This window comes from Chlamydomonas reinhardtii, chromosome 9 (assembly GCF_000002595.2).
Source record: "Chlamydomonas reinhardtii strain CC-503 cw92 mt+ chromosome 9, whole genome shotgun sequence".
NCBI lineage: Eukaryota > Viridiplantae > Chlorophyta > Chlorophyceae > Chlamydomonadales > Chlamydomonadaceae > Chlamydomonas > Chlamydomonas reinhardtii.
In genome coordinates this window covers 89,853-115,845 of record NC_057012.1, presented here as the reverse complement: position 1 = coordinate 115,845, position 25,993 = coordinate 89,853, and the positions used below count along the sequence as shown (strand labels likewise).

General features: G+C 62.6%; 5 protein-coding genes across 6 annotated transcripts; 3 read left to right on the top strand and 2 right to left on the bottom strand.

Moving 5' to 3' along the window:
• Nucleotides 1–740: 740 nt before the first annotated feature.
• CHLRE_09g386600v5 (uncharacterized protein) lies at nucleotides 741–6,186 on the top strand. 2 transcript variants are annotated; one of them, XM_043065392.1, is made up of 10 exons: nucleotides 741–1,024; nucleotides 1,127–1,366; nucleotides 1,631–1,752; nucleotides 2,178–2,260; nucleotides 2,395–2,479; nucleotides 2,708–2,781; nucleotides 2,969–3,140; nucleotides 3,386–3,634; nucleotides 3,780–3,881; nucleotides 4,121–6,186. In XM_043065392.1, the coding sequence occupies exons 2-10, from the start codon at nucleotides 1,186–1,188 to the stop codon at nucleotides 4,721–4,723; spliced, it is 1,671 nt and encodes a 556-aa protein (XP_042920687.1). In that variant the 5' UTR covers nucleotides 741–1,024; nucleotides 1,127–1,185; the 3' UTR covers nucleotides 4,724–6,186. The 2 variants fall into 2 exon arrangements, with proteins under 2 accessions (XP_042920687.1, XP_042920688.1); XM_043065391.1 differs by having other exon boundaries at nucleotides 1,124–1,366.
• A 3,664-nt stretch (nucleotides 6,187–9,850) lies between these two features.
• On the top strand, nucleotides 9,851–13,885 carry CHLRE_09g386550v5 (uncharacterized protein). The gene is made up of 10 exons (XM_001695126.2): nucleotides 9,851–10,257; nucleotides 10,384–10,426; nucleotides 10,757–10,977; nucleotides 11,102–11,338; nucleotides 11,452–11,538; nucleotides 11,659–11,855; nucleotides 11,977–12,079; nucleotides 12,235–12,433; nucleotides 12,545–12,667; nucleotides 12,860–13,885. The coding sequence occupies exons 1-10, from the start codon at nucleotides 10,198–10,200 to the stop codon at nucleotides 13,075–13,077; spliced, it is 1,488 nt and encodes a 495-aa protein (XP_001695178.1). The 5' UTR covers nucleotides 9,851–10,197; the 3' UTR covers nucleotides 13,078–13,885.
• Nucleotides 13,886–15,798: 1,913 nt separating this feature from the next.
• CHLRE_09g386500v5 (uncharacterized protein) lies at nucleotides 15,799–19,250 on the bottom strand. Its single transcript, XM_043065390.1, has 4 exons — nucleotides 18,904–19,250; nucleotides 17,494–18,429; nucleotides 17,037–17,414; nucleotides 15,799–16,855 (listed from the first exon to the last, which is right to left on the bottom strand). The coding sequence occupies exons 1-4, from the start codon at nucleotides 18,904–18,906 to the stop codon at nucleotides 16,337–16,339; spliced, it is 1,836 nt and encodes a 611-aa protein (XP_042920686.1). The 5' UTR covers nucleotides 18,907–19,250; the 3' UTR covers nucleotides 15,799–16,336.
• Nucleotides 19,251–20,228: 978 nt separating this feature from the next.
• Nucleotides 20,229–21,820, bottom strand: CHLRE_09g386476v5 (uncharacterized protein). Its single transcript, XM_043065389.1, has 2 exons — nucleotides 21,590–21,820; nucleotides 20,229–21,298 (listed from the first exon to the last, which is right to left on the bottom strand). Exons 1-2 carry the CDS (start codon nucleotides 21,594–21,596, stop codon nucleotides 20,865–20,867), a joined length of 441 nt encoding a protein of 146 aa, XP_042920685.1. The 5' UTR covers nucleotides 21,597–21,820; the 3' UTR covers nucleotides 20,229–20,864.
• Nucleotides 21,821–21,930: 110 nt separating this feature from the next.
• CHLRE_09g386450v5 (uncharacterized protein) lies at nucleotides 21,931–23,486 on the top strand. Its single transcript, XM_001695127.2, has 2 exons — nucleotides 21,931–22,767; nucleotides 22,943–23,486. The coding sequence occupies exons 1-2, from the start codon at nucleotides 22,357–22,359 to the stop codon at nucleotides 23,129–23,131; spliced, it is 600 nt and encodes a 199-aa protein (XP_001695179.2). The 5' UTR covers nucleotides 21,931–22,356; the 3' UTR covers nucleotides 23,132–23,486.
• The last annotated feature ends 2,507 nt before the right edge of the window (nucleotides 23,487–25,993 follow it).

Here is a 25,993-nt window from a genome sequence, read left to right as displayed (position 1 = left end):
ACGCATCCCACTAACTATACGAATGCCCGGAAAAAGGGGGCGAGTCAGAGGCAACGAAGAGACAAATATCGCTAGGCCGCATGGGCGTCCGTGGCGGGCGGCGGTTATGGAGACGCTGATCGCGCACGATGAGGCACGGGGCCGGAACCCCATGTGCATGTGTGTGTGTGTGTGTGTGTGTGGGTGGGTGGGTGGGTGGGTGGGTGGGTGGGCGCCGTGGGCTGGCGGGGGCTGGCCCCCCGCTCCCCACTCCACGGCGGCCCCGATGCGAGGCAAGCACGCGGCCGCAATGGCCGCGTCGGTGAAACCCGAAACACTCCCCTGGTAGCGCGGGCGCAAGGGCGCCCAACGTGTTGTCCACAGGTCCACGCGGCAGTCGATGACCAACATGGCGCCGACATGTCCAGCGCCAGAGCTGTGTGTGTGTGTGTGTGTGTGTGTGTGTGTGTGTGTGTGTGTGTGTGTGTGTGTGTGTGTGTGTGTGTGTGTGTGTGTGTGTGCGCGCGTGTGTGCGCGTGTGTGCGTGCGCTGGTGATCGCGCTAGCCACCGCGAGCGCAACAGCGGTGGGGAGCGAGGTGCGAGGCACAAGAAACAAGTAAGAGATAGCTAGCTTGTGGAGTTTTGGGGGGGCTTCAGTTGCCTTGGATCCCATTGCCCCGAACTCCATTTGCCCGCGAAGGCGCGCATGCCATGCGGACGGCATCGGAGCCTACCCAGCAGACGCCACTATTTTAGAGAACTGTAAGCTTCATTGCAAATTGAATACTTTGGCGCTCCACGGCGAACACGCGTCACCTTTGGCCCACCGCGGCGAAGAGACTACATTCACACACAGCATGAACGCTTCCAGTCCGCTGCCAAGCGAGGCAGGCGCGACGCCGCTGCCGCAAGCTGCCTTAGAGACTGTCCTCATCAACGTCATGAAGCTGGCGACCCCATCTCTCAGCAACGAGGAACAAAGCGCCCTAGTACGCAACGTATTGGAGCGGCGCCTACGCAAGGATGCTGGTGAAAAGGATGCTGGTGAGCTGCTTATCAATCCTGTGGATGGTGCAGTGGAACACTTGTCACTCTCGATCGTCATTGCAGCCTGAGCCCGCCCGCCTGCCTCCCTGCGCCCAGCAGTGTACCCGTCCCACTCGCCAGGCGGGCCGGGCCCTCTCACGGATGAGGACGCAACTGCCATGATGGCTCACCTCCGCACGCTGAAGGAGCAGCTGCCCGTGCCTGGCGAGGTCCTGAGCTTTCCCTGGTCGTCCACGCCAGGTCTCCTGCTGGACCCTGACTTCAACAGCGTCTACATCCGCAGCTGCTACCCGCCGCTGTTTGAGACGCTGCTGAGCTCCAGGTGCAGAAAGGTCATCAGTTGAGTAGGTCATGCGCAGGGGAGTGGGCTTCGGAATGCGGGCTGACACAACGGGGCAGTCCAGTAAGGGGCCAAAGGGCTGCTGCAGCCCTCTGAAGTTTTTTGAGCGGAGGGCGGCGTGGAAGGAATCACCGAGCACTGTACTAACGGGCCTTGCGGGGTACAAAGAACCGTGCGTCTCCTGCATGCGGTGTGGGATGCAGCCGTTCGCCTGACGAACACACCTCCAGATTTGCGTTTCTTTTGCGCTGTATGTCTAACAGTCACCGGCACTCCCGGCAACGGCGCGTCCTTCTTCCTGTACTACCTGCTTGCGCGGCTCCTGGCGCTGCCCGAGCCGCCACCGTACATCCTGTGGGAGCACGTGTCGGACCCAACCGAGATGGTGCGGTAGATACTGTATAGGCCTGGGGTACACCAGAGGTACACGCACTGCTGTAGCGCATGTGCTGGTGGCGATGGGGGATGGGTCATGTCGACCGGCGTAACTGTTGCCAAGTTAAGGGATCTCTACAGGATCTCACCCACTTGCTATCGTTAATCCTCTTCGTATGGTTTCTGTGCCCGCGACTGTGGAAGTAGTGTGACGGCGCTGCGGTTATAATCCTTCCACGCAGGTGCGTCGAGGATGTACAGGCGGAGTGGGCGCATGCTATCCACGCCAACAGTGGCGCACATACCGCTTTCCATATCGCTGTCCCTGGTCGCTGGGGTAGTAGTTGAACCAGGCATTGATGGACATCCCCGAGGGCGGTGGGCGCCAGATAATTGTTTGTTTGCTTTGCTCTCTTGCCTTGCTCCATCGCACAGTGGTGCTACGACCACGCAACTGGAAAGGTCTGGTCGGGCGCCCGGCGAACGTTCAAGGCCCAGCTGAAGGACCGCAAGGCGTGGTGAGGCGGGCTTTTGGGTTGCGACGCCACCTTTGTTGTGCCCAAGCGGCTATGCCTGTGATGCCACGTGCCGCAGTGATGACGCGCTGGCCGATGCTAGTCATGTGCTCGCTGGCCTCCCTCACTGCGCTCAGGTACATCTCCGACGGCGTCAAGCCCCGGTACATTGTTCAAGCGCGCGTCCTCCTGATCACTTCGCCGACCCGCGCAATTTACAAGGCAAGCAAGCTTTCAGTTGTTGATTTGGTGTGAGCCTGCTGGATAGGACTTGGTCAATCATGTTTGATGACCGTTGCTAGAGCAGCGTGTATCGGGCTTGAGAGGTTGCACGCGCCTTGCACAATCGCCTAGGGGCAATCAATCCATCTGATGGCGTGTTGTTTCACCATGCATTCTGTGCGTCACCATGGTCTTAATCACCAGTGTGTGTTTCGTTCGATCTTGCAGGACATGCTGAAGTCAGGGGCCCTTGAACTGTACATGCCGCTGTGGACGCTGAAGGAGCTGCAGGAGTGCCGCGCGTGAGTTGTGGGTTGCGTGATGTTCGTGTTTGTGTTCGGGGGGTGAGGGTGGGGGGTTGCGTCACACATATGGAACGAAGCTTATTCGGCCGCGCACAGCAGCTGCAAGGCGCAAGCCGCCTTGGGGTAGCAACCGGAGTAATGTTCGCGTGCTGCGCCACCTACCTGCTGCCTACCGAATGCGCAGCAAGGTGTACGACGCCAGCGTGTCCGAGGGCTTGGCGGCGCGGCTGTACCGGTACTACGGCGGCGTGGCGCGGTATGTGCTGGGCGTGCCGTCACAGCTCGACACGCCGCAAGACATGGACGCCCTGCTGCGGCCTTTGGCCTTTGACCTGGATGCATGCAATACCGCTCAGGTGGGTGGGGGCTTGAGTTGGGCGGGCTTGGCCTTGGGCTTGGGCTTGGGCTTCGGCGGGGTGGGCCTATCTACGTAGGCCCATGGGCGCCTCGGGGTGTGGAGGCGGCCGCCTCCTCATATAGGGGCAAGCTCGCTCGAGTTGTGGAGGCTGTATCTGCAGCGTTGTGTTTCAGTGTTTTTTATGGTTGAGTGTACCGACCTGTGTTGTGTTGTGTTGTGCATGCCTGCTGCAACCAACCGCAGGTTCGCTCGGGCCTCGGCGCCCTGCAGACTGAGCCGGAGGCCAGCCACCTGGTCCTGCACATCAACACCAAGGGCGAAAACAACTTCAAGTTGTCGCACCTGGACTTCTCGAGCCCGTGGGTGGCGGGCGCTTTCGTGGAGCGGGCGATGGAGAGGGACTTCGACGCGCTGGTGTCCCTGGTGGCCAGCACGTCAGGGTCTCTCCGCGGCCGCCTGCACGAGCAGCTGGTACACCGCTTGCTGCCACAGGTGCGGGCGTGCGGGCGGACCTGGATGGAGTGCTTGTGTGTGGTGCACGTACGCAAAGAGGGAGGGCGGAGATGGGGGTACAAGTGAACGCTGCATGCCTAAACGCACGGCCTGCTGCACTGTGCTGTGCCTGCACCGTTTGCAGGGTGGTTCTTTCACGGCCGTGCCCATCGACCGCGACACACTGCTTCGCGCCGGGCCGGAGGAGAAGCTGCTGCTGCCGACCTCCGAGACGCGCAGCTTCAAGGTAGGTTGGCGATGGCAGGCGTTTGCAAGCTGCTGGGCTAGGGGGCTATGGTGGGGCGGTCTCGAGTCGCATGGCTGCTCAGCGAGGCCGAGAGAGAGCTGCTGCGACTGGGTTGTCAATGTGCATTATTGGAGCCACGTCCTCTACTGTGCATGTGCTGCACTGTCTTGAGCTCTCATGTGCAACCCAAACTCTTGTGCTTAAGCCCAACAACCTTGCCGCGCGCCTGTCACGCACAGGATGTATCGGTGATCTCGGCTGCGGGCTTCCCCGAGGGTGTGTACTTCCGGCCGCAGGAGACTAACTTCGCAACCGTGGACTCGCTGCTCCGCGTGGGCAACACGCTGCACCTGTTCCAGATGACCGTCACCACCGACGGCAAGGCTGTGAGCGCGAAGGCTCTGACGCGCGTGTTCGACGGCCTGCTGCTGCGGGCCCAGGACAAGGCGCTGGGCCTGCGCCTTTACTACGTGGTGCCGCCCGACGTCTTTGACAGCTTCAAGCTGGGCAAGGACAGCGGGTCGTGGCCGCCCGGTGAAGAGGAGCCCGACGCCGCGCGCGCTAGCCTGTTCATCCTGAAGGGAGGCGCGCATGCCAGCGAGACAACCAGCAGCTCCACAATGCAGGAGGCTGGCGCAAGCCGCAGCGCCACCCGCCGCAGCGGCAGGCCGGCGGCAGGGGCAGCAGCGCGGCGGCGGCAACCGCCGGCGGCGCAAAGGCCGGCAGCGGCCATGGTGATGCCGGCAGCGGCTGTGGGACGGCGCCCCGCTGCGGCGGTGAACAGCATCGGTCGATTGGTGCGCCGCTGGGGCATTCAGCAACTGGCGGCTGTGTGGCGGTAGTGACGAGCTCTAACTGTGTGTCTCACGTCCGAAAAGTTTCGCTGCATGCTGCTTGTTGTTGTGCGAGGCTGAGTGGTAGTTGGATGCGAACATTGCGGCAGTTGGCTGCCCGCTGGCGGCGGCGGCGGATATGCTGCTACACATTTTGCGGATGAGTGACCACCACGCGCTGACTGCACTGATTGGTTGGTGGGGGGAAGGGGTGAGCGCAAACATGCCAAGTAGAAACACTGAGAGTAGGCGCAGGGAGTCATCCCGCCAGAAGCATGCACCGCGGTGTACGCCAGACGAGGATACATCGACACTTTGCACAATCCATAGCCGGCCAGCGAAGCGCCAGCCAGGCGACGTGCAAGTGGCCGAAGTAGGCGCGGAAACCAAGAGCCCAAATGAGGGGCGCGTGCTTCCCGCATGAGGAAAGAACTGCTCGACGCAACTTTCTTCTGAGAGCACCTTCCGGCTCGACCTTAGGAGGGTGTGGTGGCTGTGGCGCACGCATACCGGGGGATGAGGCATCGTGGAGTGCGTGCATAAGGGGAGGGGGCATTGATTCAACTGTTGCTGTGTTTCACGGTATGTTGTGTTGGACCGGGGCGGCCAGTGCAGCGCGGCTGGTGGTCGGGTGTTCACTGCCGCACGCATGCGAGGGTCGGGGTTGTGGGCAGCGCACCACGCCGGCAACTTACTCATTTTACCAGCGCTCGTATCTTCCTTCGTTCGGAACGAAATTTGCCAGGAAAGGCCTCTGGCAGAAGAAATGTTTGGGCTGAGCCCCCTGAGGGTGCGATCCAGGGGGGGCGAAGCCCCCCAGGATTGCCCCTGTCCGTGCCTGCCTTTGCGTCTGCAAAAAGTACCATACTGGAACAAACCGCGGCCTGCAGCCCTGCGACCTGCTGGCGGCAGTGGCGGTGCAGGGCCTGGCGGCGGCGGTGGCGGCAGTGCAGGGCCTGGAGACGGCGGTGGCGGCGGCGGTGGCACCGCGCCTAACGGCGGCAACAGCAGCGGCCACAGCGTTGGGCCCGGTGGTGGCGGCGGCACGGGCGGCCCTGGGCTCAGCGGCAGTGGCGGCGCGCATGTTCGGAGCAGAGGGGGCAGGCAAGGCCACGTGGAGGAGGACAGCGCGGCGCCGCCTTCAAAGCGGCGCCGGCGCGCAGGTTGAGACCTGCCGGTGTTGTCTGGTTAGCGACCTGTGCTGACGAGCATGGCGTAGCGGGCAGTCGGCTGCAGCGGCAGGGGTGTTGTCCTTGCTGTCTGGTTGGCCTGCTGCCCGCTGCACTAGTGCTTGATAGCTGAGCGCGACTGGGCACATATGGCGGGCGGTGCCTGCACAAACCGACCCCGGCTATGTCCGGGAGATGAGGCTAGTATCGGAACCTTCGACCTCAGACGGAGGACGTGGCGGGGGCTCAGCCCACTTTTCCCTTGCGAGGGAGAGCCACCTTTTCTTGTTTAATCTTAACTGGAAATTTCGGCCAAAACGCGCGGGATCTTGGGGGGTCTTTCGGCAAACAGACCAGGGGGGGGGGGGTAGAAAGCTCAGGTTCTTACCCCATGGAAGTAATAAGCACAAACAAAGCGCGGAAGGGGTAAATAAGTAGTTGCGCGTCCGGGCGTGAACACCTGCGCACTGACACGGCTGGGCTCTCAAGCGCTGGTGCGCATGAATTTACGTCAGACAAGGCTGCCGATGCACATTGTCCATTCGTCACGTGTCAGACAGTTGAGCACGGGGTGGGCTGGGTCGGGAGGATTCCCATGGATAGGATCCCGCCTTGACCGAAGTCTCAGAACAGAACCGCTGATGACACGGAGTAGTAGTGCTCGTCAAGACGAGTCGATTGACACCACTTTGGTATAAAATGGTAGGGTTTTAACCCCTAAACAACACGGTTTTGTCCGTGTGGGGGTCGGTCGTCCCCTCAAGGGGGGTCCCGGGGGATTTCGGGGCATGGGGTCTGGCATTTTGTTTCCTAACCCCCCCCCTGAACAGACGAAGACATTTTTGGGATTTCGGCCACTTGTGGCCAAGGACAAGGGGGTTCCAGCGGCTACTCCACGGCCGAAACCTGCATGGCATATGAATGCGGATGTTACAGAGGGGACAATCCCAGCACCCGAGGACGCCGAGCCATCACATGCTATCAGGGTCCAACTTGACTCCACCAACCCCGATTTTGCTGCAAACCCTCCCGCGGTCAAAGTCCGTGTGACTCCGCGCACCGTGAGTCCTAGCCAAGCCTCAACCCGCCAGAGCCCCACCGCTGTGCCTCAACGCCACAAGCCTAGGCACCGGAGTGCCGGGAATCGTCCAGGCCGCAGCACACACGCACAGCGCACGCACTAACCGGGGCGCAAGCGTCCAGGCACTAGAACGGTCGCCCACACGTGCGTCCTGCCCACACACAAAGCCACCAACCACCCGCAACCTCTCACGGTAAGGGAGGCGGGGAATCAGCGTCATACGGCAAGCGCAAAACCATGCCTTCACCAACAGCCCGAGAGATGAAAGGATGCGCAGACGGCACAGTGTCCCAACCCTTTGGCCTGATACCCAAAGTCACAAACGTCTGGAGACGACCCCAGAAGTCAGCTACGACGGCAAGCCCAATGCTCAGCACCCGGGCCGACGGCAGCTTCGCTCGCGCCGCCAGCCCGGCCATAACCAATTAACCATACGCTGCCGACCAAAGTCCAGGGCAGACATAGCAGCGAGACAGGGACAGCGCCACAGTGCAGTCCCAAAACCAGTGACGCCGGTCCCCATCCTGCATGTCAACCCCACACGCCCAACACGGGTCAACAGCAACGCCTCACGCCCGCTCGCTAGCATGCCGTGGAAACGCCCAGCAAGCGTTGGCGGCCACAGTGCTTCCTTATGATGATTCTCCCATTTCAGTGACCACAAGAGGGCCAAGGTGCACACGAAGGCCCCCGCCGCCAGGGCAGCCTCCTCCCCCAACATACCCGCGTCACACACATTGCAAATGCTTAGCCTTCAGGGCGGCTAACGGTGGAGCAGTTTGTAGCACGGTCCCCGCCTTCACCGTGTAGGCAGTGAGCGAGCAGGATGGGCGGCCCCCCGCACTGCAACCAGCCAAGCCCCCGCACCACCTGCTGCACCGACTCCGCCGTAGCACTCACGACGTCGGCCGCCGGGAGCGGCAGCGTGGCGGCACGCCCCCGAGCCAGCTGAGCGGCACGCGCGGCGGCAGCCCAGCCAGCGGAGAGAAGGGCCACCGCCGCCGCAAACCGGTCGGCCGCCTCTTGAGGCGACGCCGGTCCCGGCAGGGGCGACGGCAGGCGCGCCCGCGTGCTCCAGTGCAGCACCCGCCGCCACACAGCAGTCACATACATTTGCGCACACGCTTCACCAAACCGGGAGCCCCACGCCCAAGGGCGTGTACATGCCTGCCACAATTCGTTCAGGCCGTCATGCGCTGCAACCAGCTGGCCCACACACGCCAGTCCCAGCAGAGCGAACGAATCCGCGAAAGCCGCTTCCCACGTGCGGCCGTCCTCACACAGCGCCGGGTTAGGCCGTTAGCCCACAACGGCACATGACTCACCCACGCGCCCGGCTCAGGCGGCGCCACAAGAGTCACCGCGGGCAATTCAGTCATGGCTTTCAGCAGACGCGCGAACGACTTGCACGCCGGGTGAGCGGCTTCTTTAGCACACGGCCCGCTGCCCCCCGCACCAACAAGCGCAGGGGCGTTGCCGCCAGGTGCACCTGGCGCAGCCACGCCGCCGCGACCCGGGTCCACGGGGGCACGCACGGCAGCAGACCACACATACCCAACACACACCGTACCGCGAGGCCGGCTTGCCGCGCTTTCACATGCGTCACCAGCGGTAACAGGCCCGCCCCCCCCACCGCCGGAGGCAGTTGCATAAGTCCAATGGAGAGGCCAGGCGGGCGTGCCTGGGGGTTGGCATCAAACTGGGCCGGCGACAGCTGCCGGTCCGTCCACCACCGCCGCTACCCTGGCTAGCAGGCGGTCAACAACGTACATTTGGGGAAGACCCGCAAATTCCAAATGATACAGGACCTTGCCCAAAGCATAAGCCGACGCCGCGGCTGCCCGACCAAAGTTGGGGGCCCTCAAAGTTCAGGGTCGGTCGTCGGGGTTGGGGTTCCACAAGGTTTCGTCACGCGGATGTGGGTGGGACTGCCAGATTTCGTCTCCGCGCCCTATACGCCCCTCTGAACGCCCCGCCCATTAGCACAAGCACTAGCACACACTAGCATGCACATGTGAAAGCATTTGCAGAACGTTTGGCCTCTGGAAAGCGGCCACATGTCCGTCGACATCGGCATCGTGGTAGTAGCGTAGAGCTCCACTCGAGCGTCTCTCACTGGTGTCGTGGAGACTATGCGAACTGATGCTAACTTGTAACGGCCAAGTCTTGGTGTGGGTCATGGCTACAAGGCCATCGGTGCATCACATAATCCCGGGATTCTTCACATGATCCCGGGATAAAGTCGACCAATCTCTTCCGGCACACAATCCCGAACATCATATGGACAGCGCAAATTTCAGCTTAAGCGCACGCATCGGTAGTCTGACAGAAGGGTCGGTGGTCTGGAGGTTTAGTTCGTACCCCCCCCCCCCCCCTGGCTTCGGCTTGGCTTCGACTTCTGCGGTGTAGCAGCTGAAACACGCTTTTTTTGCGCAGGAACATTTTTTTTGGGCTGAGCCCCCCCCAGCGAAGCGTTCCAGGGGGGGCGAAGCCTCCCCGAAACACCCCGGTCCGTGGCTGCGTGCGTGCGTGCGGCGTGCGGCGTACGTGCGTGGATGCCAAAGGCCCCCAACATAGAGGCGTGTGCAATTTGCGTGTGCTTAGTAGGCGCCCGCGTCAAGGTGGCTGGGTTGATAACGACCCGGGAGGGGAGGGCTCAGCCCTTTTCCTGCCTCCCTAAGGCAGCCACCTCCTTGTTTGCGCAGGAACTATGCACTGTTTGGTGAAGGTCGGCAACCAGCTGGGGGGAGGGCGGTTTCCCTTCGGGCCGGAGATGGCTCCCTCCTGACCTGGTTGCTGGGCACCCTTGCTTGGTACGTTGGTCGGACTGTCCCTTTCTTGTAATGTCGCATTCATATTGTACCTTGTTGTTGGGTGCGTGCCTTTATCATACTTTCGCAAATTCGCACAAAGGCCAGACTGCAAGCGTCTTTCAGCTAAGTCGCTGGACAGGACGTGGCAATGTCGCTGCGTACGATGACACTCGCACCTGTGCTTCAGCAGCTTTGCCGGGGCAGGGCGCGAAGTGAGCGAGACCCGGTGAAACCAGGGTGAAATCAGGGTGAAACCGTGTCAATACGGTACACGCACATCCGCACATCCATTGATGATCCATTTGCTTGCGCTTTACTTGTACAGTGCAGCGGAGAAGCATACTTAGTCACTTCAAGTCACAATATAAACGCCCGCGAGCTCGTGTGTTGATTGAATCCCACCTCGCCAGCGTCGTCGCGATGGCCTCTGCAGAGGCTCTCGCTGTGCTGAGAGAGCTGCAATCCAAGCCCGACAATAGGGTGCGCTGGGAGCGACGCGGCAGGGCTTCGTCTGTTGCGCGAAGGCCACCTGCGGCTGCAGCATGTTTGACTGTTTGGAGTTGGGCCGACGTATAGAGCTTATTGTATACCTGCGCGTGCGCGCAGGTATGCTGCGACTGTGAGATGAAGAACCCGCAATGGGCTTCAGGTGCGATAACCCCAGCGTCAAATGTGGGAACCTCACCGCACGATGATCGTGCGTGCTGACTATAGCAATCGCGGCTAGCATTGGGGCAGCCGGCCGCGTCGGCACTCGATCGGCTACCAGTCGCTACACGCCGGCGTCGAAAGCTGGAATTAGACAGAAGTGGGGGGCACGCGGCCTGCTTATTGCACAATGAGGTTGAGGACGTGGGAACAGGGCTGCGTAGGCAGCCAGCTGACAAGACTCGGCTATGGGGGTTTCGCGAGACACGCTGCGGCACCACCTTCTTGGGTTCATCCCGTCGCCCCGCCCCGCCCGCTTCTCCCTGCACAGTCTCGTACGGCATATTTATGTGCTTAGAATGTAGCGGTCGCCACCGCGGCCTGGGCGTGCACATCTCCTTTGTGCGGTCTGTGGGCATGGACGCGTGGAGCGCGGACCAGCTGAAGAAGATGCAGCTGGGCGGCAACGCCAAGCTGAACACATTTCTGAAGCAGTACGGCATAGAGAAAAGCACGGACATCAAGGACAAGTACAACAGCAGAGCAGCAGAGGTGCGCGCATGTATATGGGTGCTCCCGCCACTTCCCATCCACTCAAAGTTCAGGTGTTGGGATAGTCGTGTCGCTGCCTGAATCGCCACTGCATTTTTACACCCGCATGACTCCACTGCCGCAGTTCTACCGCGAGAAGCTGCGTGCGGATGTGGAGGGCCGCGACTACACGCCGCCCTCACCCGCGGAAGTGGGGCCGCCTGTGCTGTCTGGCGGCAGCATGGGCGCCAAGACCGGAAGCGCACGCAGTCTGGCGGCGCACTCGCAGCATGGGTCGCCCGCCAAACGCGCGGACGACGACTGGGGTGACTGGAGCGCCAGCGGCGGCGCCAGCGCGAGCGCTAGCGGGGCGGGCAGCCATGTAAGTTGGGGTTTGAAGGTCTTCGCTATGTACGGTTTGCACTGGCGAATCTTCACTGGAACTACATTACCATCCTAAAAGCTTCGGCCTGAAATGCGTTTCTACACGCGCAGACGCAACGTGCGGGGAGCGAGTACACGAAGGCGCAGCTGGAGGCGTCTGCGGCAGGCAAGGAGTCCTTCTTTGCGCGCAAGATTCAGGTGCGCACGGAACCGGGCTGGTTGCATGGCTGGAAGCAATGCAGTCAGACGGGTTGCCCACATGCTTGGTTCTGTCTGTATTCCATGTGCGCCTGGCGCACTGCGCCGTTTTCCCTGCAGGAGAACGCCACCAAGCCGGAGGGCCTGCCCCCCAGCCAGGGGGGCAAGTACGTGGGTTTCGGCTCCGCGCCTGCGCCCCGCCCCAAGCCCGCTGCGGGCGGCGTGGACGATCTGACCAACCTGCTGTCCTCCACCCTCACCACCGTCACGCGCGCGGCGGAGACAGCCGCCAAGAGCGCCACCCTGGCGGTCAAGAGGTGGGCGCCCAACCGAAGTTCTGCACAGGCATTCCAGACGGTCAGGGGCCCCAGAGGCAGCACCTTACAAACGCCGCTGTTTACGTTTCACGCCCCCGCATCGCCCCCCGCCCCTCCGCAGCGGCTCGGCGCAGCTGACGCAGACGCTGCAGGAGAAGCACGTGGGCGAGACGCTGAGCGCCAACGCCAAAGTGGTTGGCGAGAAGGCGGCGCACGTGGCGCAGGTGTGAGCGCGGCCGGCTGGGGAGAGCTGTTCGTTTTGGCAGCCCTGAACAGCGCTAACTGTCTTTCATGACGCTCGTCTCGCGTCTCCGCCTGACTCTCAGCGTGATCTGACCAGTCAGTTACATGGCCTGTGATTGCATGTTGCATGTCGCAGACGGGCTTCGCGGCGCTGTCTGGCCTGTATGCGCGTGTGGCCTCTTCGGTGGAGCAGGCGGCGCGGCAGAACGGCTACAACGTGGACCTGGGCTCGCGCGCGGCGGCGGCAGCGTCGACCACCTCCAGCAGCCGGGCCGCCGGACACAGCGGCGGCGGCGCGCCGTCCTCCGACTACCAGCAGGCGCCCAGCTCCTGGGGTGAGTCCGGTCGTGTCCATGTGCTCCGTCGTCGGGCTATGTAGTACCATACTGCCGAAACCCCCGCGCCTTGATTGGCAGCTGCTGACCGGCTGCTGCCCTGACGTGTAGACGCAGGAAATGACGAGGACTACCGCTCGGCGCAGCAGCAACAGCAGCAGCCCAGCGGCGGCATACGGGGAGGAGGCGGGGGCGGCTTCAGCGGCTTTGACGCGGAGGGCGATGATGCGGAAGGTGGGAACTGGGCTTGGCAGGGGGGCTGCTGACGATGTTGGCCTAGTAGTACTCTTGACAGCTGAAAGGTAACGTAGTACTAGCTGTCAAGCAGTCACCTATCCTGCAGCGTATGCAACGTAGTGGTTGATTACGGTGTGCACTAAGACATTCGCAATAGACGACGTGCTTGTGCAACCCGGTGCCCAACAGGTTGGGGCGGCTGGGGGGACAACAAGGCTCCCTCTTCGTCTGGGCGGTCTGCTGCAGGAGCAGGCGCCGCGGCCCACAGCGGCGGCAGCGCACGGCCGTCGGGCGGTGCGGTCGGCGGCGTTGCGGCGGCCACCCACAAGTCTAAAAGCATGCCGGCGCTCAGTAAGGGCGGCAAGAGCGGCGATGACGGGGAGGACGATGAGTGGGGCAAGTGGTAGAATGCAGAGCGCGGAGCGGCATCGCACGGCTATACTGGTGGGACCAGGCGCGGTTGCTTGGTGGATGGTTATGGTGCGGAAAAGTACCTGTGTCTCGTTAGTGTTCTTGGCCTGTGCGTTTACTCGCACGGGGTGTACTCCTAGTTTCTGAGCATGGAACGGGTGCATTGCTCGAGGCATGACCAGCTTGTGGGGTGTGCGGCAGGCTGGAAGTGGCAAGCTAATCTGCAGAGGATATGGAAGTAATATCAACAGTGGCCACGTTCTTCCAGGTCCAGAAGTCAACCTCTTAGTCACGGCCCCGGCTACTGTTCGTTCGGTCTCGTGAGTGAGGCAATGAGCACGGTGCACCCGTTCTTTTGAAGCCCATGAGCGGAGCCCCCACCGCCACGCGTCGGACTTGGCGTTACAGCTGGGTGATTAGGGTGAGGGGGTGGAAAGCTCAGGATCTTACCCCATGCTCAAAATTGTAGTGCTTCAGGAGATCATTACGTACGTACTTCTAGTTCTGTCAGGGGTTGTCTGACGAGTTCTGGGACAAAGTCGGGGGGGTCTGTCGTCGTGCCTGCGGGGTCCACCGGGTATCGGGAGCCAATCGTGGCGAGTGGCGGATGTGGGGAAGCGCACCACGAACGTGTATGGGGGGGTTGGTTCGAGTTCGGCGATTCTAAAGTTACTGAGTTTACAGAGGCGGGGTGGGACTGGGTGGGCATGATTGCGCAGGTGGCTAACGTTGCGCAAGGGTGCCGCAGGTCCGAACGGCACGGACTGTTGGTTCCGGATTCCATGGATGTAACGAACGTCTACTGAGTTTTACGGCTACCTGCGGGGCATTGGAAACGGGGGGCGTCGGTTGGACTGGTGGGGAACGGTGGGAATCGGTGGGAATCGGTGGGAGTCAGTGGAGATCGTTGGGAACGGGGGAGCCGAACGGGCGGGACCGGCCCTTGCTAGGGGTCGAAAGCAGCGCCGCGAGGTCCACACATGCACGTTATGGTGGCGACATTACAAAGAAGAGACAGCCCAACCAAGCAAGGGTGCCCAGCACCCAGGTCAAGAGGGACCATCTCCGGCCCGAAGGGAAACCACCCTCCCCCCGGTTGTCTACCGACCTTCCACCACCGTGCAATAGGTCTTCGCGCAAAGCGTGCCTCGATGGCTCGATCGGCAGCAGCACAGGGACTTATGTTTCCCTAGGCTGCCGATGCACGGTGTCCACTACATCACATGGCAGAGAGTTGAACGCTGGGTGGGCTGGGTCGAGGACGTTTCCATGATATAGAGTTGACAAGTGTTCCCCGGTCACGGGAAAAGGGGCTGAGCCCCGCCACAGTCTGAGGCCGAACAACCTCATCGCCCGGACATAGCCGGGGTCGGTTTCCACAGGCACATAGCCAAACCAGGTGCCTATCTAGCAGTCGCGATGCCACAGCAGAGCCAACCGCAGCCAGACACAGCACAGTTGTCAACAGCCGCACTACTTTGTCATGCCGCTACGCATGCCCTGCCAGCCCCACCGCGGACCTCTACCTAGACACCAGCCGGCTCCTCAGCCTGCGCGCTTGCGCCGCTTCTTGGGCGGCGCTACGCTCACCTCCTCCACGTGGCCTTGCCTGCCCCCTCCGCTACCAAGATGCGCGCATGCGCCCCCGCTGCTGCCGCTCCCGCTGCCGCTGCCGCCGCCGCCGTCGCTGCCGCCGCCAGTCTGCAGCGATGCAGGTCGCTTGTGCCCCATCAGCATCTCCACCAGCGCGTGCCGGATGTTGGTTGCAGAGTTGACGTCACGTCCCTGCACCGTCGGGAGGGTAGAGTGAGTGCGTCCCACTGAGCCCACGAGGCCACGACTGAGCCATCACCCAGCCGTCACCCAGCCATCACCCACTGAGCCCCACTGAGCCCACGACTGAGCCCCACTGAGCCCCACTGAGCCCTCACCCACTGAGCCGTGTCATCCACGTGTCATTGCCACTGAGCCCCACTGAGCCCACGACTGAGCCCCACTGGGCCCCACTGAGCCGTCACCCAGCCACCCAGCCATCACCCAGCCGGCCGCCCGCGCACAAAGTAGACTCACCCACACCGTCCCGCAGTGGTTGCACACTTGGACTTGGTGAGCACGTGGGCCCCGCCCCCAGCGCTGCCCGTCGCCGAGCAAGCGCCGCCCGCACTTCGCACACACCTGGGTAGGTGAAAAGCAATGTCCCGGCCAGGCGATACGGTGGCACCACGCAGACATTGTGCGACGCCACACCGCGCGCGACGCAAAGTTCTTGCGCACCTGCAATCAGGCGACTGGCGTCCACGGATGAGCGCTGACGACGACAACCAACGCAATGCGAGCAGCGTGCAGCAAAGCAATGGCCGGGCGACAGTGTGACAAGCAGGGGCAAGAACAGGGCGCAGCAAGAGAGAAGAAGGGAACCGAAGCGTACGGCAATGGTGGGCGAGTCGTATGCAGTGCGAACACGCCAACAACACAACCAGAGGCAGGGGTACCCCCTGACCAGAGGTGAGGATGCGGAGCTGACTATAGGAAGGCGTGGCTGTATGTTCGGTGGGGAAAGCCCATGCGCGCGTCCTGGCCGGAGGTTTCGCGGAGGTTAGCTGAGAGTTAGTTGTTTAGAAAGTCGTACAACTGGAGAGAAGGAAGGAAACTGGCCTGCAAGTGAGCTGTGAAGGCAGGCAGAAGCGGGCTGTCGGGCGGAGGCCAGCAGGCAGGACGGACGTGGCTGGAGGTACCCGGGCTCACGAAGGCACAAGGCACGACGAAGTCCCCGCACACGTGATGACCTGGGCAAGGCGGACATGGACTCGTAGTCGGCCATGGAAAAGTGATGAAGTTAGCCCCGCTATGCTCGCCAGCAGAGACCGCAGACCAGCCACAGACAGGTCTCAACCTGCGCGCCGGCGCCGCTTCTCAGGCGGCGCCACGCTCTCCTCTTCCACATGACCTTACTTGTTCGCCCCCTCCGCTACGCACATGCACGCCGCCACTGCTGGGCCCAGGGCCGCTGCCGCCGCTGCCGCCAGGTCCTGCGCCGCCGCTGGGCCCTGCACTGCCGCCGCAGCTGCCAGGCCCTGCGCCGCCGCCATCACATACGCCGCCGCACAAGGCACGAAAAGCTCAAATTCGTAGCCACAAGCCCACAGCAGGTAGGGGCCAGCAGAGTCATACCCGCGATACCCGCGATAAGCCTGTAGTCATACTTACCCGCGATAAGCCTAGTGCTCACGCGCTTCTCCTAAGGGCTGATCCCTTTCAAGCCTCCAGCTCCATAGCTTGCGGCAACGCGCACAGCATTTCGCCGTTCACCACCGCCAGGATGAGGTGAGTGGCGTCAATACCATCCCAGCCCTTTTGGGGCACGCCGAGCTGCGCGAACTGCATCAGCCGCGACCAGAAGTCCGCGACTGCGCCAGCGCGCGCAAGCTCGACGGGGTGGACGCCTGGCTGCGGCGGCGTCAGCTGTGTGGGCGGGATCTCGTCAAGATCGGGTTCCGCCTCCACTGCACCTGCCACCGCAGCCTCGGGAGCTGCTGCCGCCGCCGTCTGAATTCCCAGGGCCGCTGCGGCGCGCGTCATCCCGCGCAGCCGCACCCGGCCATGTTCTGTGGCGGCCAGCGCCGCCATCACCACCACGTCCCAAACACACTGCTGAGAACCCGGCGGCGCCTGGACCAGCCACAGCTGGGCTTGGCTGATGGGAGCCGGACCGGGGTTGTGTGCGTTGATCTGCGCCACCACGGCCTTCGCCACCGCGCAATCCCAGAGGTAGTGCTGCCGTGGCGTGGGCGCGACGGCGGCGTGTGCCCCCGCTGCGGCAAACTCCTGGCCGTGCTGCCCACAGTCGCATGGCTCACGGCGAGCCAGCCAACGGCATATGCGAATTTCCCGGCAGCGGCACTGCGTCGATGGCCAACCGCCACAGCGTCTCAAAGTGTCGCTGTTCCCAGCGCACCTCCTGCCAAAGGCGCGCCAGGGTGTCCCTAATGGCGCCAAGCGTTGCAGCCGCAGCTGCTGGCAGGTCCTCCCGCCGCACCACAGCGCGCGGCGGCAGGCCCTGTACCGCGCACTCATAATCCTCGTGTAGGTCCGCCCGCCGTGTGGCCACATCGTCCAGCTGCATGGATGTGGCCATGCGGACGGACAGCTTCGCTAGGGGGACTTTGAGGGTCTCAGAGCCAGAGAGCTTCCAGCCCATGCGCGGCATGATGGTGGTGCGGATGACCTCACTGGTGGACGGCGCCGGGACAGGCGCTGGGCCGGGGCTCGCCAGCTGTGCGGCGTGAGCCTGCGCTGCACTCCACCATGATGGCGGGATGTCGCCGACAAGGCCCTGCAGCGCGGCGAGCGTGGTCCCACGGCGCCGGTGACGGCCGTCTGTCGGCGCAAGGTAGTCTCGCATCCACCCCTACCTTCCAGTCGACTGCAGCCGCCGCAGGTGGTCGTGCAGCGTGGGCTCGCACTAAGTCACCGATGGTCACCAGACGCGCGCAGGCTTGCAGCGTCCTATGGCGGTAGTCGAGACCACGCCCTCGCGTGCGCCGCGCTACTCCTGCCGGAACGGGCTCCACAGCTGTTTCGCCATCGCTGCCGCTATCCTCCTCCTCCTGCTCGCCGTTGGCCGCCGCGGGGGACGGGGTGAGGAGCGGGTTGCCCCACAGCGGCGCCGTGAAGCACCATGCACCAGGCTCCGGTGCCTCAGTCAGTGCTTGCACCGGCGGCAGCCACCCCAGCGCTGAAATCGTGCGCTCGGTATCCTCGGGGAGCGGGTGGCTGGGGATGATGTCGCCGGCGCCCTCCGCCACCGGTACTGCCGTCAGCGTGCTACTGGGGCGCAGGGATGGGTGGTGCGCGCGGAGGTAGACGTCATAGGCGACACACCACGGCTGGCGCTGCGGGGCGGCCGGGATGTCGTCATGGGCGGCCAGGCGTGCGGCCCATGTCGCATGCCGGCCACGCACGTGCTGCCGGATAGGCAGTGCGCCGAAGCCGCCAGTGGTGGGGTGGCCATAAAGCAGCTCCGTCGGGATGCCCGTAAGGCGCTTCTCGGTCGAGTCCGGGGCCAGTCGGCGGTCGACCACCCGCGCCACCAATCGCTCCAGTTCCTGGGCTATGTCGTCGGGCAACCCGCTGTGTTCCATGTGCCATGTCACCATGGAGGTGCAGTAGGCTGAGGCTGCACTGGCGCGGCCAAAGACGGAGAGTCGCAGGTGGGCGACACGCCGCAGGCGGCGCCTGGCCTCTCGCATGCGGGCTGTCCAGTCCAGCCGCAGCCGTGTGGGGTCACTGCTGAACGGCACGCTGAGGGCAGTGGCCGCTGTGACCACCTTAAGGCCGCATATCTGTTCCTGTTCGCCAGGCCCAGGCGCAGCCGCTGCGGCTGGTCCAGTGCGTGGTGGGTGCGGCCGCTGCGGCGGGCGCCGCAGGCACGTCAGGCGCGGCGGGTGCGGCCGGTGCGGCGGGCGCCACAGGCACGTCAGGCGCGGCGGGCATGCCAGGCACGGCAGAGGCTGCGCCGGCCACCGCAGCGGCCGGCCCGGGCGCTGCCGGCAGACAGCCGACCCGCAGTAGCTCCACCTTTGACATGTTCAGTCGTTGCCCCGTAGCGCGCCCGAACGTGTCCATGACCGCAATGAAACTGGGCACTGACGTGTCGCATCTCACAAGCGGTTCATATACAACAAGGCTGGTGTGTGTGTGTGTGTGTGTGTGTGTGTGTGTGCGTGTGTGTGTGTGTGTGTGTGTGTGTGTGTGTATGTGTGTTAAAAAAACGAAACGAAAGCCCGCCCAATGACGCGACGGAGTTACTTACCGATACCCACCATTTTACCGAGCGTCGCGTGACTGTCGTGACCCAGGTAGTCATACTTACCCGCGATAAGCCTGGAACCCCACGGGCGACCATTCGGCCTGACCCCGCGTTGCACCTGCATGCGTCCATGCTCCGCACCCTGGGCGCGCTAAACAACGTTTACCCAGCACGCCTAATTCCCAGATTCCCGCCCGCTGGTCGTAGTCGAGCTCACCTATAGGCGAAAGTGGAAGCATGGGCATAGGGCGGCAGCGAGGAAGTGTCACGGGCATGTGAATGGCAACGGCGACAAGAGAGGCGGCGTGCAGCAGACAAGCTAAGTATCACGCGTCCCAAGTCCCGCCCACTAAGTACAATAACGCTATGGAAAGAGGGCGAGTTAGCGGTGGCACTGCGACTAAACGGGGTCAAGGCTGCATGGGGGACGTGGCGGGCGGCGGTTGCAGCGTTATTTCCAGACGTGTCAGGCTGGTGTGTGTGTGTGTGTGTGTGACGTGTGTGCGCCGTGGGCTGGCGGGAGCTGGCCTCCCGCTCCCCACTCCACGGCGGCACCGGGGCTAGGCACGCTCGCGGCCGCAATGGCCGCGTCGGCTGTTCGTGACGAGCCCCCCACCCCCCAGAATCCAGTTACCCCCCTGATAGTGCTGCGCCGTACGCCTCGGCGACCTGGCCGTATTCCGTGACGAGGTCCGCCGTCTGCCAGAGCCATCAGGTGGTCGCAGAAGGTGACCGAGCGGTACCGATGGGCATATCGCGCATGCATCGCGGGCACCGGACGGGGTCCCGGACCTGTGACGCGGGCTTAAGAGGCAAATAGCGTGGTGCTGGTACCGAGACCAGCGGGAACAGGGCGACGAAGGTGTTGAGCTCGTCGTCGCCCAGTCCGCCAGGTCGCCCAAACTACCCCAGCTCCGCGCACCCGGCCCATTTGAAAGTTACAGTATAGTTTAGCAAAAGCAATACCCGGGGGCTTCAAAGCCCTCAGCCCAAAGGCCCGCCCATAGGTCCCTCATTGGAAAAGCGAGCCCCAGCCAGAAGCGCCAAGACCCGTCCTGACTTCCTGAAGCCCTGATGGCCCCTGACGATCCACAGATGACACAGGCAGTGCCCTTGTGTTAAAAAACCGAAACGAAAGCCCGCCCAATGACGCGACGGAGTTACTTACCGATACCCACCATTTTACCAAGCGTCGCGTGACTGTCGTGACCCAGGTAGTGTGTGTGTGTGTGTGTGTGTGTGTGTGTGTGTGTGTGTGTGTGTGTGTGTGTGTGTGTGTGTGTGTGTGTGTGTGTGTGTGTGTGTGTGTGTGTGTGTGTGTGTGTGACTACGGTTTCCACGGTTATTCTGCCAGATCACGTGAATCGTGTATCTGGTATAACCAACGACAGCAGGGCTCTCAATCGAGGGCTGCCGTGACCTGGCGTTTCCCCGGCAGAGCGCAAACAGCTCTGGAGTCCACAGGGTAACGCACTCCGACCCTTCACCGCGCCAGTAATCCTTGCGGAATAACTACCGGTGTAACAGCCCCAGACCCAGCGGGCGAGCTACCTCTTAAAGACCAGGCGGGCAGAAAACAAAAAAACAGCAAACATAACAAAACACGCAGCACGCAGCACGCGACAGCACGCGATAGCACGACCACAGTGGCTGCGGGGCTGAGTCCTACGACCCCGCAGCCTGCACGACCTCAACCGCAACCTAACCAGCTCTCGACGCCAGGGCAGACTATGCCTAAGGGCAGCCACAAACGCGTCTGGCCACTAGGCCGGTCCAGGCCGTAAGGCCCGGGGGGCTGCAGCACCCAACACACCCTCTCAGGCATAAAACCCGCAAACCTGGCCCTGCTCCCACGGGCGTAAAACAAAAGAACCCTTCGCCTGCCCTCTAAGCTCCCCCGCTGACCCTCTCGTATGCCACTGCTTCAGTGGCTCATGTTAGTGCTCACGCGCTTCTCCTAAGGGCTGATCCCTTTCAAGCCTCCAGCTCCATAGCTTGCGGCAACGCGCACAGCATTTCACCTTTCACCACCGCCAGGATGGGGTGGGTGGCGTCAATACCACCCCAGCCCTTTTGGGGCACGCCGAGCTGCGCGAACTGCATCAGCCGCGACCAGAAGTCCGCGACTGCGCCAGCGCACGCAAGCTCGACGGGGTGGACGCCTGGCTGCGGCGGCGTCAGCTGTGTGGGCGGGATCTCGTCAAGATCGGGTTCCGCCTCCACTGCACCTGCCACCGCAGCCTCGGGAGCTGCTGCCGCCGCCGTCTGAATTCCCAGGGCCGCTGCGGCGCGCGTCATCCCGTGCAGCCGCACCCGGCCATGTTCTGTGGCGGCCAGCGCCGCCATCACCACCACGTCCCAAACACACTGCTGAAAGCCCGGCGGCGCCTGGACCAGCCACAGCTGGGCTTGGTGTGTGTGTGTGTGTGTGTGTGTGTGTGTGTGTGTGTGTGTGTGTGTGTGTGTGTGTGTGTGTGTGTGTGTGTGTGTGTGTGTGTGTGTGTGTGTGTGCGCGCGCGCGCGTGCGCATGTGCTTAGAGTACTCGCTTATCGGGCATAGCACTTATGGCCATCCCATATAGCAGGGGTGCAGGGCGTCGCTGCTTGGCAATCCCAAACTCCCAAGGTGGTACCGGTGCTTGCCAGTCGCCCAGGTTGTGCTGGGGCAGCACAGGAGCCTGAGACCAGCCTGACCTCACCCAACATTATCAAGCAAACTCTTGGCGCAGGGACCGCCCCGTCACACTAGCTGCCTGCAAGCTGTCGGATTTACCGTATTTACTTAACGTCTGGGTCTGGGGATGCGGGGGGTCTGGGGACGACACACTGCATCGGCGGCGAACCCATCGCAAGCTGTCTACACTCTACAAGCTGTCTAATGGCAATGCAAAGATGGAGCGCAACGCCGCGTCGGCCTTCTGATAATTCTATATATTATAATGAACATGCAGCCTGTTCATCTATGATATTGCTTTGGATCGTCAGGATTCAGATTACTCGTCTACCGACGCCATTCTTATTACTAACACTACAACTTATTTTAACTGCGATGGCCATTTCGGCACGGTTTTCTCGAGGCCTTACTGTCCTCCTTTGCTCGCTAGGAGCATTTACAGCGATCGTAGCGTTGCTCGCTCTATTTCTCGGGAATTCCAGAGCCTACTTCACAACTGCGGCCGGCGCAAAGTCGTGGAGCACGTATGACCCCCCGGTCCCGCGCAACATAACCGGCACCATCACCATCCACATTACACGTGCAATAGTCATTCGCTCCCGTTCCAATAAGAGCAATGCGCGTGTGGCGTCACTGCAGCGCAACTTTGCTCGCTACAAACTGCCGCCGGTGGAGTTCCTGTACGCCAAAGCACCCGGCTACCTCTCATACACCTGGCTGGCTTGGCGTGGCGTGTTCCACCCCAAGTTCAAGGACCATCACAGCGATGCGCAGATATCCCTCGCACTAGCCATGTACGAGGCCTTTGAGCGCGTGGCTCGGGGCAGCGATTCCTGGGTGTACGTGTTCGAGGACGACGCGCGGGTGGTCAACGTGCCGCTTGGGGGCGACCTGGTCACCTTGCGGGACGTGCCCGCGGACGCCGAGTTCCTGGCCGTGTCGCGGCAACACAACCGCGTGCACAACGGCAGCTTCGCGCCTGCGGAGCCGGTCATAGGCGGCGGGCTCATGCAGGCGCTGCTCGTGAGCCGGGAGGGTGCGCGCAAGCTGGTGCAAGCGCTCAAGCCCATCTGGGCGCCCAACGACGTCATCCTGTACAAGGCCGGGTGCGCCTGGGTGCCGCAGCCGTTGGGCCACCAGTCCGCCTACGACCTGGAGCGTGACTTCGGGGCAGAGAAGAAGATGCCGGGCATCAAGAACCAGGTGGGGGCGCGGCCTGGCCTAGCCTGGAAACAGAATGGAGCAGCGCGTGCGCAGGCATAGCGAGCCCATGCCAGCTGCGTTTCTGGTGCGGGGTGCATGCCACATGGTCAGCCTCCCTATTACGACCTACGGACCTAGTAAGTAGTGACCGCCAAACCACGTGTGCCTCCCGCAGCGACTACAACCCTGCGTGAACATGTACTACTCGACACGGCTGTTCGACCAGACCAGCAACCCCACGCCGCCCTGTCGCACCGGCAACATGACGCTGGCCCAGGTGCACGAGCGCATGATGGCCAGGACATGCGGGTACGCCATTCCGCCGGAGGACTGGGTGGACGAGACCACCTCAATCTATCGGTGATCTGAATGTGCGGCAGTAAGCAAGGGGCATTCAAGGACGATGCCTAGCAAGGATTGGCATGTGGCCACAGGTTGATATGCCATAGCAGCACTAGGCCAACAAAGAGATTTCAGACCAGATGCGGGATTGTGTTCTTCCTGGTCGTGAAGGCCACGCCGTTAGCATACCGTAGTAGTTTCGGCCAGTGCAAGGCACCAGGGCAAGGCAACAGTGGCATACTGGCATACTGGTAGTCTTGCGTGCGCGCAAGGCACGCAAGACACGGGTCATTCAACTGTGAGTTTGCTTGGGAGGGACACAATGTGTGCAGGTCACTAGTGAAGCTCATGGATGGATGTCATTCACCGTCTTGCCGAGGATCCGCCCACACCGTCAACAGCCACACGAAGTGCGAGGGCGGCACGGTCAGCACGCCGTGCGCCAACAACAGCAATTACTGAGCCCAGCTATCGGCTATGGGCTGGATTAGACAAGTGTTCCCCGGTCACGGGAAAAGGGGCTGAGCCCCGCCACAGTCTGAGGCCGAACAACCTCATCGCCCGGACATAGCCGGGGTCGGTTTCCACAGGCACATAGCCAAACCAGGTGCCTATCTAGCAGTCGCGATGCCACAGCAGAGCCAACCGCAGCCAGACACAGCACAGTTGTCAACAGCCGCACTACTTGTCATGCCGCTACGCATGCCCTGCCAGCCCCACCGCGGACCTCTACCTAGACACCAGCCGGCTCCTCAGCCTGCGCGCTTGCGCCGCTTCTTGGGCGGCGCTGCGCTCTCCTCCTCCACGTGGCCTTTCCCGCCCCCTCCGCTACCAAGGTGCGCGCACGCGCCCCCGCTGCTGCCGCTGCCGCTGCCGCTGCCGCCACCGCCGCCGCTGCCGCCGCCAGTCTGCAGCGATGCAGGTCGCTTGCACCCCAGCAGCATCGCCACCAGCGCGTGCCGGATGTTGGTTGCAGAGTTGACGTCACGTCCTTGCACCTACCGTCGGGAGGGTAGAGTGAGTGCGTCCCACTGAGCCCACGAGGCCACGACTGAGCCATCACCCAGCCGTCACCCAGACATCACCCACTGAGCCCCACTGAGCCCACGACTGAGCCCCACTGAGCCCCACTGAGCCCCACTGAGCCCTCACCCACTGAGCCGTGTCATCCACGTGTCATTGCCACTGAGCCCCACTGAGCCCACGACTGAGCCCCACTGGGCCCCACTGAGCCATGCATCACCCAGCCAGCCATCACCCACTGAGCCCCACTGAGCCCCACTGAGCCCCACTGAGCCTCACTGAGCCCTCACCCACTGAGCCGTGTCATCCACGTGTCATCCCCACTGAGCCCCACTGAGCCCACGACTGAGCCCCACTGAGCCCCACTGAGCCCCATTGAGCCGTCACCCAGCCACCAGCCATCACCTAGCCGCGGCCGGCCCGCGCACAAAGTAGACTCACCCACACCGTCCCGCAGTGGTTGCACACTTGGACTTGGTGAGCACGTGAGCCCCACCCCCCATGGTACGACCGCCTGCAGGCAGCGCTGCCCGTCGCCGAGCAAGCGCCGCCCGCACTTCGCACACACCTGGGAGGGAGCGGGCAGGAGTACAGTGTGAACCTTGCTGGCTACCCGGGTACCTGTATGTACACGAGCCCCATCCTGTCCACCCGACCACCTGTCTACTCATTCCAACCCGTCTGTTCTCATCTTGCCTGTGATATGTAGAACTCGTCCACATACACCACCAGGTGCGCGTACTTGTCCACCAGCAGGCGGAGCAGTGCCCGGTTTAGGCCCCGCCCCAGCCAACCTGCTGATGCAACGGCCATGACCAGTGGTGGCGTTGCCCCAGCCAGTACGTAATGACCTCCTCCTTGGGCTTCCACCAGCCAGCTGCTGCGCCGTGTGCTCCAGCACCTGTACCCGTGGCATTGGTGTAGCGTCAGCGCAGTGCAGTTGGTGTGGGTGCATCTACTGCTGGCCCCCTCCCCTCAACCCCCACCTTCTGCATCCGCACATGGACAGTCAGGCGCCACCGCCGCTGGCCCCACTGCCGGTAGAAACGGAGCAGGTGCCACAGTCCGTACTGTTGCACTGGCGCAGGCGCAGACCCGGCAGCCGCCGCCGCGTCCACGCCACCTCCAGAGTAGAGGTAGCGTATTCGCAGCTCATGCTCAGCTGCCGACGCCACCCGCGCGCTGGGTACGTATCCCCGCCTGACAGCGCTTGAGCACCGGCTGCTCCTCTAGCCGTGCCTGCTGCCACAGCCGACGGCCTGTCTGGCCTGTGCAGTGGCGGTAGCCAGCGGCTATGGGCTGGTTTAGAAAATGTTGCAAGAGGAAGAACGTCGCGGTGTCTGTAACAGTATTCGTAAGCAGCGGTGCGCAATCGGCGGGAATGGCCCAAACGTGCCCAAATCGGAGTGTTTGTAGCTCGACTGCTACCTGTTGCAATGTCTTTGCGTGAGTTGGCTCCAATCGGGGGTCTGCAACCTCCGTAATCTTGGACAGCCCAGCCTCACGTGTCTCTGAGCCATCTGTCTTGCAGCCGATGGGTGGCCTGCTGGTTGGACTACGTGATAAGGTCGCATGGGATACGGTCAGATACGGTTGAGGACTTGCGTACCGGTAAACACTGTACACGACCTCCACGCATCTCTGGGACCCGTGGAACCCCCTCCCTCTGTTGTATGAGCCTGGCAACAGGTCCTGCAGCGCACGGCGCAATGGGTGCAGCTCAACGATGCGTGCGTAGGTACACCCCGGACCAGGGGTCGTATCTTGTTTTCAGGGCAATGTTCAGAGAAATGTAAGCTAGTGTGAATGAAAATGCAAGACGCCGCCGATGTCTAGCCTCAGACAATTAGGCCCTGGGGGT

What these genes read in the sequence shown, in the direction of transcription:
- CHLRE_09g386550v5 (XM_001695126.2), top strand. Translation starts at nt 10,198, where the DNA reads ATGGCCTCTGCAGAGGCTCTCGCTGTGCTGAGAGAGCTGCAATCCAAG. An exon ending in CTAGCGGGGCGGGCAGCCAT is followed by an intron (nt 11,339 to 11,451) that starts GTAAGTTGGGGT and finishes CTACACGCGCAG; the next exon opens with ACGCAACGTGCGGGGAGCGA. An exon ending in GCAGGCGCCCAGCTCCTGGG is followed by an intron (nt 12,434 to 12,544) that starts GTGAGTCCGGTC and finishes CCTGACGTGTAG; the next exon opens with ACGCAGGAAATGACGAGGAC.
- CHLRE_09g386500v5 (XM_043065390.1), bottom strand. An exon ending in CGGCTGCAGTCGACTGGAAG is followed by an intron (nt 17,415 to 17,493) that starts GTAGGGGTGGAT and finishes GCCGCGCTGCAG; the next exon opens with GGCCTTGTCGGCGACATCCC. An exon ending in TGGCGCGCCTTTGGCAGGAG is followed by an intron (nt 16,856 to 17,036) that starts GTGCGCTGGGAA and finishes ACGCCACGGCAG; the next exon opens with CACTACCTCTGGGATTGCGC.
- CHLRE_09g386450v5 (XM_001695127.2), top strand. Translation starts at nt 22,357, where the DNA reads ATGTACGAGGCCTTTGAGCGCGTGGCTCGGGGCAGCGATTCCTGGGTG. An exon ending in TGCCGGGCATCAAGAACCAG is followed by an intron (nt 22,768 to 22,942) that starts GTGGGGGCGCGG and finishes TGCCTCCCGCAG; the next exon opens with CGACTACAACCCTGCGTGAA.
- CHLRE_09g386600v5 (XM_043065391.1), top strand. Translation starts at nt 838, where the DNA reads ATGAACGCTTCCAGTCCGCTGCCAAGCGAGGCAGGCGCGACGCCGCTG. An exon ending in TGCTGGTGAAAAGGATGCTG is followed by an intron (nt 1,025 to 1,123) that starts GTGAGCTGCTTA and finishes CCCTGCGCCCAG; the next exon opens with CAGTGTACCCGTCCCACTCG. An exon ending in CAGGTGCAGAAAGGTCATCA is followed by an intron (nt 1,367 to 1,630) that starts GTTGAGTAGGTC and finishes TATGTCTAACAG; the next exon opens with TCACCGGCACTCCCGGCAAC.